The sequence below is a fragment of the Haliotis cracherodii genome, unplaced genomic scaffold (genome assembly GCF_022045235.1).
Source record: "Haliotis cracherodii isolate W230 unplaced genomic scaffold, xgHalCrac1.p SCAF_2, whole genome shotgun sequence".
NCBI classification, from domain to species: Eukaryota; Metazoa; Mollusca; class Gastropoda; order Lepetellida; family Haliotidae; genus Haliotis; species Haliotis cracherodii.
Window position 1 is genome coordinate 73,627,686 of NW_027266275.1, and position 13,590 is coordinate 73,641,275.

At 43.5% G+C, this 13,590-nt stretch overlaps 1 protein-coding gene across 3 annotated transcripts in view; it reads left to right on the forward strand.

Moving 5' to 3' along the window:
* The window catches only part of LOC139469619 (short transient receptor potential channel 7-like), a 177,458-nt gene that overhangs the window by 66,255 nt on the left and 97,613 nt on the right, over positions 1–13,590 (forward strand). For 2 of the 3 annotated variants that reach the window (XM_071251839.1, XM_071251840.1), the window contains exon 1: positions 1,284–1,510. In XM_071251839.1, the coding sequence (XP_071107940.1) occupies positions 1,361–1,510 (150 nt within the window). In that variant the 5' untranslated portion in view covers positions 1,284–1,360. Of the gene's footprint in view, positions 1–1,283; positions 1,511–13,590 lie in introns of those variants that run through there. The other variant, XM_071251841.1, reaches the window with a different exon arrangement.

Sequence of the window (13,590 nt, forward strand, 5' to 3'; positions counted from 1 at the left end):
CCCTACGACGCACTTTATTACCGAGGCGTATTGACCACAGGGAAACCCAGTCAGTTATACAATATAGAAGTTCCTCTCTCAGCAAAGCGCTATTCCCATGTCTCAATCGGCGACCGTGTGCTACGCCGCTGGACTGGGCAATACTTGAACGATTTGTTTGAGTTTGAGTTAATGATTTAAACTTAACGTACTTTATGTGTAATGGTGTGTATGTGTTGAATGCGACGCCGTTCATCAGAACCTGACAGGGAGGCAAGTGCCCCCGTCACGGCGTCAACAGGGACGTCTAAACGCTGCCCTACTTCCTGTTGAGAACATTTAAATGGGGGACTACTTTTCACCCGACAACGATCAGCGATTGATCTGTTTGGGAGTGTTTATCCTAATGAGTCAGTGTCAGTTACTGTTTCATTGTAAACAATCTCGGAGAAACTGAATAAAGACGGGCCTCTCTCGGGGTATGAGAGGTATTCGGACGCCGGCCCTACCCCAAGATACTCTACCCCTAACACTGTAGCACCTGGCTCAATAAACTGACACATCTCCAAGAAATTGTTACGAAATCAAAGGTCCTTGATTTCAGTTATCACTGGAGGGAACATTCCCTGCTGTAACAGCAATTATTCGGATGTCCATATCTCTGATACTGGTATCGCGTGGTTTCCCGACCCGTGCGTCTCTGTTCCCCACCCCCCAGGCAATCCGGCACAGGACTGGGCTCCGTGTGCAGTTGACCACCACTGTCTCCATCCCTCCAGTTGGGTCTTCTTGTGCCTCCGTAAAAATCGACTCAATTATTTCAGCGCTGTGTGAATTGAAATGTGCCACTGTGTTGTAACGTGGACCTATCACATGCAGGCCGGAGACGGATATAGTCCCACTTTTACACATGTCAACGATGGAAAGTAATAGCCATTGGAAAAATGATCTGATCTTTATGTTATAACAAGGCTGTTGGAAGCTCTGCATATGAGTGATTGTGGAGTCAGTATTGCTGTGAGCTTCTTGATAGTTTTCAGTGTGAATGACAGACGCGTCAGATTCTCTCTCATACAATCCTAGTGTCCCATTCAGTGTGTTTTCGGGAATATTCAAATATGGAAAACTTTGTTTCGGAAATATTGATCTTGACAAATGTTGAAGATGACTTGTACATGACTACCAGCTTTACCATGGTCTTTCCTCAACAAGTTTATTTTCTTTGACTGCTCAGGAACTGTAGCGCTCCGCCATGTTGGGATACGAGTCGGAGGTTTGACTGTCTCTGTACCTGTAGCCGTGTTCTAGGCGTGTTCTAGCCGTGTACTAGCCACCTAGCCGTGTATCTATTTATACAGAGTGTTATGCACCAGATACAACCATGTCCAAGACGATGTTACCTTCGTGTATCGTGTATAACTCACCGTATTCATCTCCCTCTAGGGGCCTCGACCACTACGGTGCTGCCGACAAGAGGGCGTCCACCATGCCGTCCCAGGGGTCTCTCTTCACCAACTTTGAGGACGTGCAGGTAGGTGTTGCTGATTCATTTTTACTGTTATATACGCTTAGAAATACATGAAATGATAAAATGGCACAGAAATACGTGTCCTATATGTTGTGTCGATGATTCTTCTTGAGGTATCTGGTTCTTTAAGAGGTCTTATGACAAGTAGATGGCATCGATTGTTCAAGTTATGTCATTTTTACTTTAATTCCCCCGTCAGAATCTCGCTCCCCTATAATACACCCTTAAGACACATTACACGAGACCCGTGAAGTCCCGGAGTAGAATAGGTCTTCAGCAACCCATACTGGCCATAAAAAGGTGAATATGCTTGTCGTAAGAGACGACTAACGGTATCGGGTAGACAGGTTCGCTGACTTGGTTGATGCATGTCATCGTATCCCAATTGCGTGGATCATGATATTAATCACTGGATTGTCTGGTCCAGACTCGATTATTTACAGACCGCCGTCATATAGCTGGAATAGTGCTGAGAGTGGCATTAAACAACAAACAAACAAACAATCATTACACGATAGGTCAACACGCATTAAGTTCATTATAGGGTATGGAGCTCCTTAAACGTTACGCTACGTAGTTAGAAGTGTGTCGTATAGACTGTGTGCTCATTTTCCCTTGTATATCAAAGTGTAGGTTGAAGTGAATTTGTATAATCCATTTTTATAGACACTTTCTTCAAAAGACAGAGAAATGATTTGTATTGACCTTGAACCGTTTTATCGTTGCTATATCTCACGTTGAATGTTCCATATAAATGTAAATTATGCACACGATTATGAAAGGGCGACATACATGGTTTTATTGCAACTGTATTCGAAAGAACGCCGCTCATCACGATTGTAGCGTGCCTGTGTAAGGAAGAATGCCTTACATGTTTTATTATATCTGTATTCGATATTGTCATCATTAATTATACCAAAACTAATGTGTAATACTTCTCACTGTATAGCAGTTTATTCTTGTATGGCGCACGTAATATCGCACTCCTTATTACAGATTTTCTGTGCGTGGCGTGCGTCAGATCTGACATGTTACAACTTATCTATACATGACGTACGCCAAAACACACATGTTATTGCAGCTTCTTTTGTGGCGTACGTCAAATCTCACATCGTATTACGGCTCATCTATTACATATTATTACAGATTATTTGTGTGTAGTGTACGTTAAATCTCATGTAGTATTACAGCTATGCGAGGCGTACGTCAATTCTCATATATTATTACAGATTATCTGTGCGTGGCTTACGTTATACCTGACATAGTGCTAGAGATAACCCTTATCTGACGTACGTCATAGTATGACAACTTATATGTGTGTAGTGTACGTTAAATCTCACATAGTATTACAGCTATGCGGGCGAACGTCAAATCTCACATAGTACTACAGATTACCCTTATCTGACGTACGTCATATCTCACATACTATGACAACTTATATGTGTGTAGTGTACGTTAAATCTCACATAGTATTACAGCTATGCGTGGCGAACGTCAAATCTCACATAGTATTACAGCTATGCGTGGCGAACGTCAAATTTCACATAGTACTACAGATTACCCTTATATGACGTACGTCATATCTGACATATTAAAACAGCTTTTCATATGTGGCATAAGTCATATCTGCCTCATTATTACAGTGTTTACGGCATACATAAACACTTGTCACAAACAGATGGCCAATACCGCCTTCCCTCCACATCTTCGAACACCTTCTTCCAACCATATGGACTTATACTCGGGGCTGTCAGACGCATTAACTTATCTTCGCTGTTTATATATTCCCTGTCCATCTTATCTGTTTTATGTCTACGTGTGGTCAACAAAACAAAGAATGGTGAATTATTATGTAGCAAACTGCTGATACATCATACATAGTTCGGAACTCTTACATAACGTAACGGAGTCTGTGGTATAAAACACGCAGCCCTGATTGAGCTTGACGCAACAACGGTGTGTGTGAGAGTGGGTTGCAATGTGCTTGTGTCGGCGATTGGCAGCTTATATAGGATGGGGCAACCATTAGGTTTGGCATGCTGAAGATGATGAAGTTGACCGAATGAATACATTTTTGCATGACCCTCCATCTGTAATTGAATTTAACAGAGAGATAACACTGTATTTCATCATATTCCTTCATGCCGCAGTGTGGTGCATGCTCTCCTCAATAGCCTTTGGTCACATCCCCACCATGGTATTACAACATCATTTTTGTAGCTGAATGTCTTTTTTTATTTCACTTTCTGAAACGTTTTCCATGTACCGTTCAAACCTGTGTCGGTTAGATTTGACGGTTAATGAGAACAGGTTTTAATTCTTACAGTAATAAATGTGCCCGTACGCACAGACGCACTGGCGCGATGATGCGCACTTACGTACACGACTACACTAACACGGCTCTCACTAACACTCACAAGATTACACATATACACACGATCACGTATAATACAAACGTAAAGATTAAACTATCACTGGCTCCCACGACTATTTATAAGTGGCTACTTGTCATGCTAGCAGATAACACTCAACCAAACCGGACAATCAAATATGATCTCAAGGAATCATTTGAACAATTGTAGCGGGAGGACTCTGGTATCGGTGCTGATTTAATGCCTGTTTACACGCTGCTCTTCATTCCACGTCGTCTTTGAGGAACCATTTGAATACAGGCAACAACATCCTTTCAAATCAAATCAGTCAAGATGCTCAACCAGCTTACGTAAAGTAAGCCAACTAGAGACAGACGGCAATCAATGGTATTGAACATAGAACAAAGAACCCGTCGTCGCAACACGCAGATCCAGGACAACGGAATTGTCCTCAATTCAATTTCCCCGAGCCAGGGGAAAGCTGGGCAGGTACTGGGCACCACGGAGTCCATGATACCCCCTTTCACATACACGGACAGATAACACACTTTTCCGTTTCAGGCAAATTGTCTGTTTGGGTAATTGTGTCCAATTGAAGACATTCTGTTGCAACTGAAGTCAGCCATGTCTTGCATCATGCTTCTGCAACGATTGTTGTCGCTCTTGTTGACAGCGGTATGAAGAAAATACATAGAAGATTACCACACGCCATGGGAAGGGAAGTTTAGAGATGAAAAGGGAATTCTGTGCGGATTTCGCATCGATTACATCCCGGTTACTTTTGCTTCCTGTGGGATGAGGATGAGATGAAGATTCAGTATCAGTTCTAGGATGGCAGAGATGAAGTTTTAAACTCTTTTACTGTAGCATGTTTCTGTTGTGGCTGCGGTTGGACCTTTACTTTCCGTGTTATTGAACAACGAGCATGTATCAGCGAGTGGGACTGTATAGGGTTGGAGCGCTTCATGACTGAGACCTGTATAGAATTACACGTAATTGTATCAGTAGTACCACTCTTGAAATGGTATTTTGATTGTATACGGAGTAAGTTTACCTTCCAACAGTGACTGTCTGGCTTTATACCACATGATTTCAAGGCCACGTCCGCTGTTGCCCAATTTGTACAGGAGTGCTAGATGGACACGTGTTGTTGGTTTGATGTTTTACGCCCCACTCAGCAATATTCCAGCTATATGACGGCGGTCTGTAAATAATCGAGTCTGGACCAGACAATCCCGTGATTAATATCATGAGCATCGATCCACGCAATTGGGATACGATGACATGCATCAACCAAGTCAGCGAGCCTGACCACCCGATCCCGTTAGTCGCCTTTTTCGACAAGCATAGTCACCTTTTACGGCAAGCATGGGTTGCTGAAGACCTATTCTACCCCGGAATCTTCACGGGTCGATGGACACGTGTATTCCACACAGGCACATAGTACAAATCTATTTACGGTGGTTGCAAATATAATTAACAATTCATATTCTAATTAACATAGCATGATACAAACATTGATACTTTTGTGAGAGCAGGATTATCATTTCCTGACATTATTGATAATACTTTTTGTTAATTAGAATGTTCATAATCTGACAATCCTAAATACTTACTTAATAAGTCGTACTTTGGACAAACTAACAGATAATCATCTAATCTTTAAATTACATTTAAATCACATTGCTCGCAAATTCTCAATTCTCTAGTTCTGCTTCTATGTCTGCCTACTTCAATCATAAGTATTCGAGCTGCATTTAAATTGTGCTAAGGCTATTCTAAACCTTTTTACAGTTTACACCAAACAAGTAGTATTCTGGGGATACATTTGTCTTAAGAGAAAGGTCTGTTTAGAACTACCTCAGTAAGTCAGCCACAATGACAGCGCGTCGTAATACATTTACATCAAGTACAAGACGTCAGTATGGCCCACACGATAAACGTGACGAGAAAGATTTCCGATGTTGTTTTTAAAAGACCTGTGGCGGTTACATGTGTTAATCATCATTGATCAATTGGCCCAACATTCAAATGAGATGATAAAGATATGTCAAATAGATACTATAGTAAATCAATAGATTGATGTAAACTGTCACTGTCATTGTAGACACGGATCGAGGCCATACTACGATAGTTTGGATGTGCATTTTTTCGATTTTGTTCACTTGGCCTAGGATGGGTCGAAGCGAGGATATTCGTAAACGATGATGCAGTACAACTCCCTGACGTTTCTCAATGTATGAAAAAACAGAGAGTTCAAGATTAAAGGGTCTGAATGTTCAGAAACAACGCTTCTGTGTGTATTTGTGCAAAGGAATTAACAGGGTTTCCCCAGGAATGTGGAAGTAGTCCGTCGGTGTTTACGTCATGGCAAGAACACGGTCACGTGAAAAACGTATGAACGTCAAATTGTGTCATTCATACACTTATGAACGTCAATTTCGCGGTCATGTGACTGACCTCTCACCCAAAAGCCGTATACCGTGTAAACCTCACGTTAAAAGAACATATGAGGTTATAACTAAACATTAGTACAATAACGAAATCTTGGAAAGTATAGATCTAACATTCATGTGTATATATGAACATTAATATGGACTGAATATTTGCGACACAGAACATTTATGTTCTATTTTTCATTCTCACTGGATGTGCATTCGGTCTGCCAGTCAGGTCTAGAGGGAAGCGAGATATATACCTCGGCTATTGTGGACATTGCAGAAAACTTTCATCTTCTGGGAAGGGGGTTACAGGGGACACGGATGGCCCAGCTTACAGGTACTGCAGAGAGTTGCGTCCTTTAGCAGTTCCAGGGTCCGCTGATCGTTGGTTCTAATGACAGATTTGCCTGTGCTGATGTGTTTCACCAGGGTAGCAAACGTTTCCGTCATGCGTCATTTCTAGGTTCCTTCTCTACTGGAGACTGCATATCGCTATGTTACAGAACCGCTGTTGAATGTATGGTGAATAATACCGACGCCTCAACGTGGTCAGCGTGCACGCTAAATGCATCGTTCTCGCACCTGCCAGCTTTTGTTTGGTCAACGTGCAAGCTCAATGCATCGTCATCGCACCTGCACCCCTTGCCACATACTACTATAGTAGATTTACAAACATAGTTGACACACCTTGGACCTGTGCCATGTTAACTGTGGCGGCCCTCGTGCTTCCCGCATGCTAAGAACCCGACTCAGGGATAGAAAGACAATAATTGTCCACACTCAGTGTACTAATGTTTGCAGGGACACGAACAGAGGAGCTCTGGATGTGTGTCCCACTGGAGAGATACTTATCTTAACGGACCCTTCTATGTGACTCCAGAAACCAGATATCAAAGGATCGCGTCTTTTGGCTCCCTGAATTTGACAGTTCTGTATAGATTCACTTTTCAATTACCCAAGAGGCCCTCTATCTACTCCCAGAAAACAAATATAAAGATAAAATTAGTCCGTAGGCACTAGAGGAAGCGTTCGATAAGAAAACATTACATCAAAGTCCGCCTGAGGATCGACGTGCAAGGAACTTAACTTTGTCCATGCTTTACATAACACCTCGCCCTGGGTCGGTAGGGGGTGGGTATTTAGTGTGTGGGAGGGGAGGGGGAGCGGATAACACAACAAAGATAACAGTTCCATTACCCACATCCTGGGGGAGGGTGTCCTCCATCTGTTCCCCTTCTGGTCGTGTTATGGGACGGCGGTTGTTGTATTGGTATCACAGCTGCGACATGGCAGACACGCTATAATATAAGCCTACAGGGACAAGATGAACGAACAAGGAAATAATATATATTTGTAGCCGGTATTGATCTAGTACTCTTAACGCTGCCCAGGTCGATGTTATTCCGCCGAGCTCACATGCATGGCGACAGAATTACACCTGGCTATAATACTACAGTGCAAGACCACTCACCTGATGAAGGAGCAAGAACTAGCTCTGAAACGTCATAGAAGGAATAAAAAAAAAAGTTGCAATCCATAAAAAAGTTTCATGTATTCAGGTTATCCCAACTTCTAAATGCCTTCAAAGACTTCATAATAAAGTGTAGTTGCCGAATGTGGTGACTTCACATTGTGGTTCAGGTTCAGTTGTTATCAAATATTGTTATCAAATATCAGACGCCTGTGTCTGACAGTCGGTGTACATTCATCATGGACACTGTGTCGTCAACGCCGGTATTTACTCGTCATAGACACCGTTAAGATCCGGGTTAGAATAGGACTTCAGCAACACATGTTTGTCGTAAGATGCGACTGACGGGTGGTCAGGCTCACTGACCTGGTTGATACATGTCATCGTATTCCAATTGCGTGAATCGATGCTCATGATTTCAATCATTAGATTGTCTGGTCCAGACTCGATTATTCACAGACCACCGTATGCCCGGAATATTGCTGAGTGCGGCTTTAAACAACAAACAACACAAAAACAAAAGAAACATTCGTCATAGACACTGTGTCATCATGGTCGATATACATTCATCATATACACTGTGTCGTCATAGTCGATATACATTCATCATGGACACTGTGTCGTCATAGACACTGTGTCATCATAGTCGATATACATTCATCAGGGACACTGTGTTGTCATAGTCGATATACATTCATCATGGACACTGTCGTCATAGTCGACATACATTCATCATGGACACTGTGTCGTCATAGTCGACATACATTCATCATGGACACTGTGTCGTCATAGTCGATATACATTCATCATAGACACTGTGTCGTCATAGTCGACATACATTCATCATGGACACTGTGTCGTCATAGTTGGTACACGTCTATCACAGACACTGTGTCGTCATAGTCGATATACATTCATCATAGACACTGTGTCGTCATAGTCGATATACATTCATCATAGACACTGTGTCGTCATAGTCGATATACATTCACCATAGTCACTGTGTCATCATAGTCGATATACATTCATCATAGACACTGTGTCGTCATCGTTGGAACACGTCTATCACAGACGCTATGTCGTTACAATCATCTATATAGCGTCAAAATAGCTATACACATTCATCATAAAAACCGAATACCTCGCGCTAAAAGTTACATACATGTTCTCGGCAAGGTGTTCACATTGTACTGACATCCTGCTCCTGTCAACACGAATCTCCCTATTGCGTGGCTGAATGGTCAGATCGAAGAATACAATACAGTGGTCCATTACGCCAAGGGCCAAGGCGTCTTCAGGAACGTGTAATTTATGTTTGGAACAAACACATACGTTAGCTATTAGATTGAGCATGTGACTGTGTTTCTGTGAGACGGGCTCCAGAAGTTCATCTCCAACATATTGCGTAATCTCATTCTGTTGAAATAGTTTTCAAGAAAAAACTTAAGATAATTGCTTTCTTATCCTTCCCTCGGCACATTCGGAGGACTACAGGCATATCGGCCGCAACATGGCATTTGTCTGAAACCTGACGCGCAGCTGACAGAAATCCTTTCTTATCTTGTAAAACCTCTTTAATGGCCTGTGTTTTGCAAGATGCCCCCTGTCTAGATAGTGTCATGTATATAGCCCCTCCTCACTTAGTTTGTACACTGAATACGTGTCCCCAACCCTTGATATAAGTCTTGTGTCTTGACCCTTGCGGTGCGGTGTGGTGCGGTGCAGTGCGGTGCGGTGCGGCGCGGCGCGGTGTGGTGCGGCATGATATTTGAGTTTAAGGACAATTTGCGCCCAGCACATCAAATGACTTTAAACAAGACCAAAGCGAGCAATGGAAATGAAAAGGTGATGATTAACCAATATGTTTCATGATCTAGCATATTGTTTTAAAACTGCAAATAAATACTATTTTCTTTTTGAAAAGAAAATACTCATTCCATTAAAATATGGTTAGACGTCAATGCTCAGTGTATGGAATATTTGTTTTCTATTATATATCTTCATTATCTTCACTAGAAGTACCTACATTTAACCATTTAACTTAGTGTTCAAGGCGAAGTCGAGTAATTCTGACTTCTCATCTTATTTCGACGACGAATTGTATTGGACTTCACAGAAGGTTCATATGTCGGCCGGCTGTCCCAGCTTGTGGTGAAAGATTTTGCGAAAATGAAATCGAAGTTGGTTGGGGTCTGAAGTCAGATACTTTTACCTCCACCTACACCCCATTTTCGCTAGTCAGATTTCGCATGTTGGTCTGCTATCTCAGTTCCATGTCGCCCAACATAAGCTGGAATCTACACAACATCTCACGTCATATATATTGTATGTTTCCAACTTTAACATTTGATAAACAATCTACTTTGTAAACCAGTGATACCAGCTTCAGTATGGAACAAGGTGAAATGGATTTTAACGTTGCGTTCAAGATTATTGCACCTATATAGGGACGTGCCTGCACGTGTTAGTGTTAGCTGCTTGGACTAGTTCGGACTGATGCCAATTTTATAGTGCTAGCCCACTGAGATTCCGTGCCACAGCTTAACATGAATACCCCACTCAGACACAGTATACTGATTCCGAGCCGACCAGTCCTTGTTTTAGCCCCTTAATGTCGAGCGCTAGAAAGGGTAGCAACAAGTACCATCTGTAAACGTTTTTGGTATGACGCGGCCGGGGATCGAACCAAGACCTTCCGCTCTCACGGAGGCGGTCACCATCTTCATAGCTTAAACAGCTGCCATGGAGCCAGCAACTATAACTGTATCGTCATACTCATTAACTCATCTTGGAGTTTGAAAAATAACTATAAGTTACTGAGTGATAGCCATTTAGCCTGAACACGCTTGAGATGTCAAACGTGAAATCCAATATGCTCCAGCAGTGCGAACCTTGGCCGAATCCTTTGCGACATCAGAAGAAGTGTGTGTGAATGTTCACGTTTAATACCCTGACATACAGCTTCATTTGGAATCACGTTTTTGCTAGTGAGTGAATTAAGATCATATATTACCTCTTCAATATCAGTTGCTTCCTTAATGCAGGTAAATGTTACGATCATGAGTTTGGATCCCTGATTCTCTCGCGGGTTTCATCAGACTGGAAACCTCGGAGTTAGTCTACGTGCCCTGTATGATACATACCCCACACTCTTTCTTTAGTATGTATATTGACCCTCCTTCCAAAGTATGCTTTCAGTTTATTTGCCTCTCCTTGTTACCACACTGTTTTCACAACACCATATTTTCAGAACATCAAGCATGCATCCAGCGACGATATATTTTCTTTAAGAAATAACGAAATCTCATATTGATATCCACTCCCATCCCCACCCAACCCCAAACCACACCTCCACCTACACCCCATCCCCACACCACCCACACCCACACCCACACCCACACCCACACCCACACCCACACCTACACCCCATCCCCACACCACCCACACCCACACCCACACCCACACCCACACCCACACCTACACCCCATCCCCACACCACCCACACCCACACCCACACCCACACCCACACCCACACCTCCACCTACACCCCATCCCCACACCACTCACACCCACACCCACACCCACACCCACACCCCATCCCCACACCACCCACACCCACACCCACACCCACACCCACACCCACACCCACACCTACACCCCATCCCCACACCACCCACACCCACACCCACACCCACACCCACACCTCCATCTACACCTAAACCCATCGCCACACCACAGAAAAGCCCTGGACGCCGCTCGACACCACAGAGACACCCTTGGGTCACATTTGAACACCCCCGAGACCCTCATGGTATTCCATTGGGACACCACAGAAACACCCTTGAGAAAAACAAAAATATATGAGTTTTCATCACCAATGCTGAAACGGATGGAATCTTGGCATCCGACATCTCATGAAGATACATCACAAGTCATACTGGCGTTTAATATTCCCCTCCGATATGCAGACAAATGTTTGCCGTTTGATTGCTGTCTGTAGACGAGCAGTAGTTTCGCCAAGGTGCTCTGACTGCCGATCGCTGCACTGTGCCTACATGCCGCTGTTGCGTAAAGATCATTGCAAGTCGGCGCGAGCTGAATGAAGGGGCATTCGTGGTATTGTATTAACGTAGACTAACAAGTTGCCCGGACCGCAGAGGCGGGGATGATTTGTGTCCCCGGCAGTAAAGGATCAGTGGCTGATCAATACCAATAGATGGTTACATCGACACAACAAGGTGTTAAAGCAAGTCACTGTGTGGTTACATCGACATATCAGGTGCTATGGCAAGTCACTGTGTTGTAACATCGACACAACAGGTACTATAGCTAGTCACTGTGTGGTTACATCGACACAACAAAGTGTTGTAGCAAGTCAACGTGTACCTTGTACCCGGTGAGGTTACATCGACTCAACAGGTGCTGTAGCAAGTCACTGTTTGGTCACATCGACACAACAGGTGCTCTAGCAAGTCAATGTGTACTTTGTACCCGGTGTGGTTACATCGACACAACAGGTGCTATAGCAAGTCAATGTGTACCAAGTACCCGGTGTGGTTACATCGACACAACAGGTGCTAGAGCAAGTCAATGTGTACCATGTACCCGGTGTGGTTACATCGACACAACAGGTGCTGGAGCAAGTCAATGTGTACCAAGTACCCGATGTGGTTACATCGACACAACAGGTGCTAGAGCAAGTCAATGCGTACCATGTACCCGGTGTGGTTACATCGACACAACAGGTGCTGGAGCAAGTCAATGTGTACTTTGTACTCGGTTGGGTTACATCGACACAACAGGTGCTATAGCAAGTCAGTGTGTTGTTACATCGACACAACAGGTGCTGTGGCAAGTCTATGTGTCTGGTGTGGTTACATCGACACAACAGGTGCTGTGGCAAGTCAATGTGTCTGGTGTGGTTACATCGACACAACAGGTGCTATAGCAAGTCAATGCGTACCTTGTACCCGGTGTGGTTACATCGACACAACAGATGCTAGAGCAAGTCACTGTGTACCATGTACCCGGTGTGGTTACATCGACACAACAGGTGCTATGGCAAGTCAATGTGTACTTTGTACCCGATGTGGTTACATGGACGACAACAGGTGCTATGACAAGTCAATGTGTACCTTGTACCCGGTGTGGTTACATCGACACAACAGATGCTAGAGCAAGTCACTGTGTACCAAGTACCCGGTGTGGTTACATCGACACAACAGGTGCTATGGCAAGTCAATGTGTACCTTGTACCGTGTGTGTTTACATGGACGACAACAGGTGCTGGAGCAAGTCAATGTGTACCTTGTACCCGATGTGGTTACATGGACACAACATGTGCTATGGCAAGTCAATGTGTACCTTGTACCGTGTGTGTGTGTTAACACCGACACAACAAGGTGATGAAAGGACTCTTCTCAAGTAAACATTAAGCAGTATACACAAGTCAAACCAACCAGTAGAAACATTAACACCAAACAATTGCCGACTAAATACTATGTTCTTATCGGCATCCTGTAACCTCAACAGCCCAAACTTTCAGAATTCAGAGACAAGTAATCCTTACATGACAATTATTCCACTTGTCCAACGTTTATTGACGACATTTGTCCGACAGCTTACATCCTAGAATTCAGACACGCACACATACACGATATCCCAAACGGCCGGGAACGCCACACAGACCCAAAATACCGATTGATTTCCACAAACTTGACAGACTTTGTATATCAACAACTGATTCGATTTCACAAACCATCCATTCTGATATCTCAACAACAACCAGATGTTTCAAAA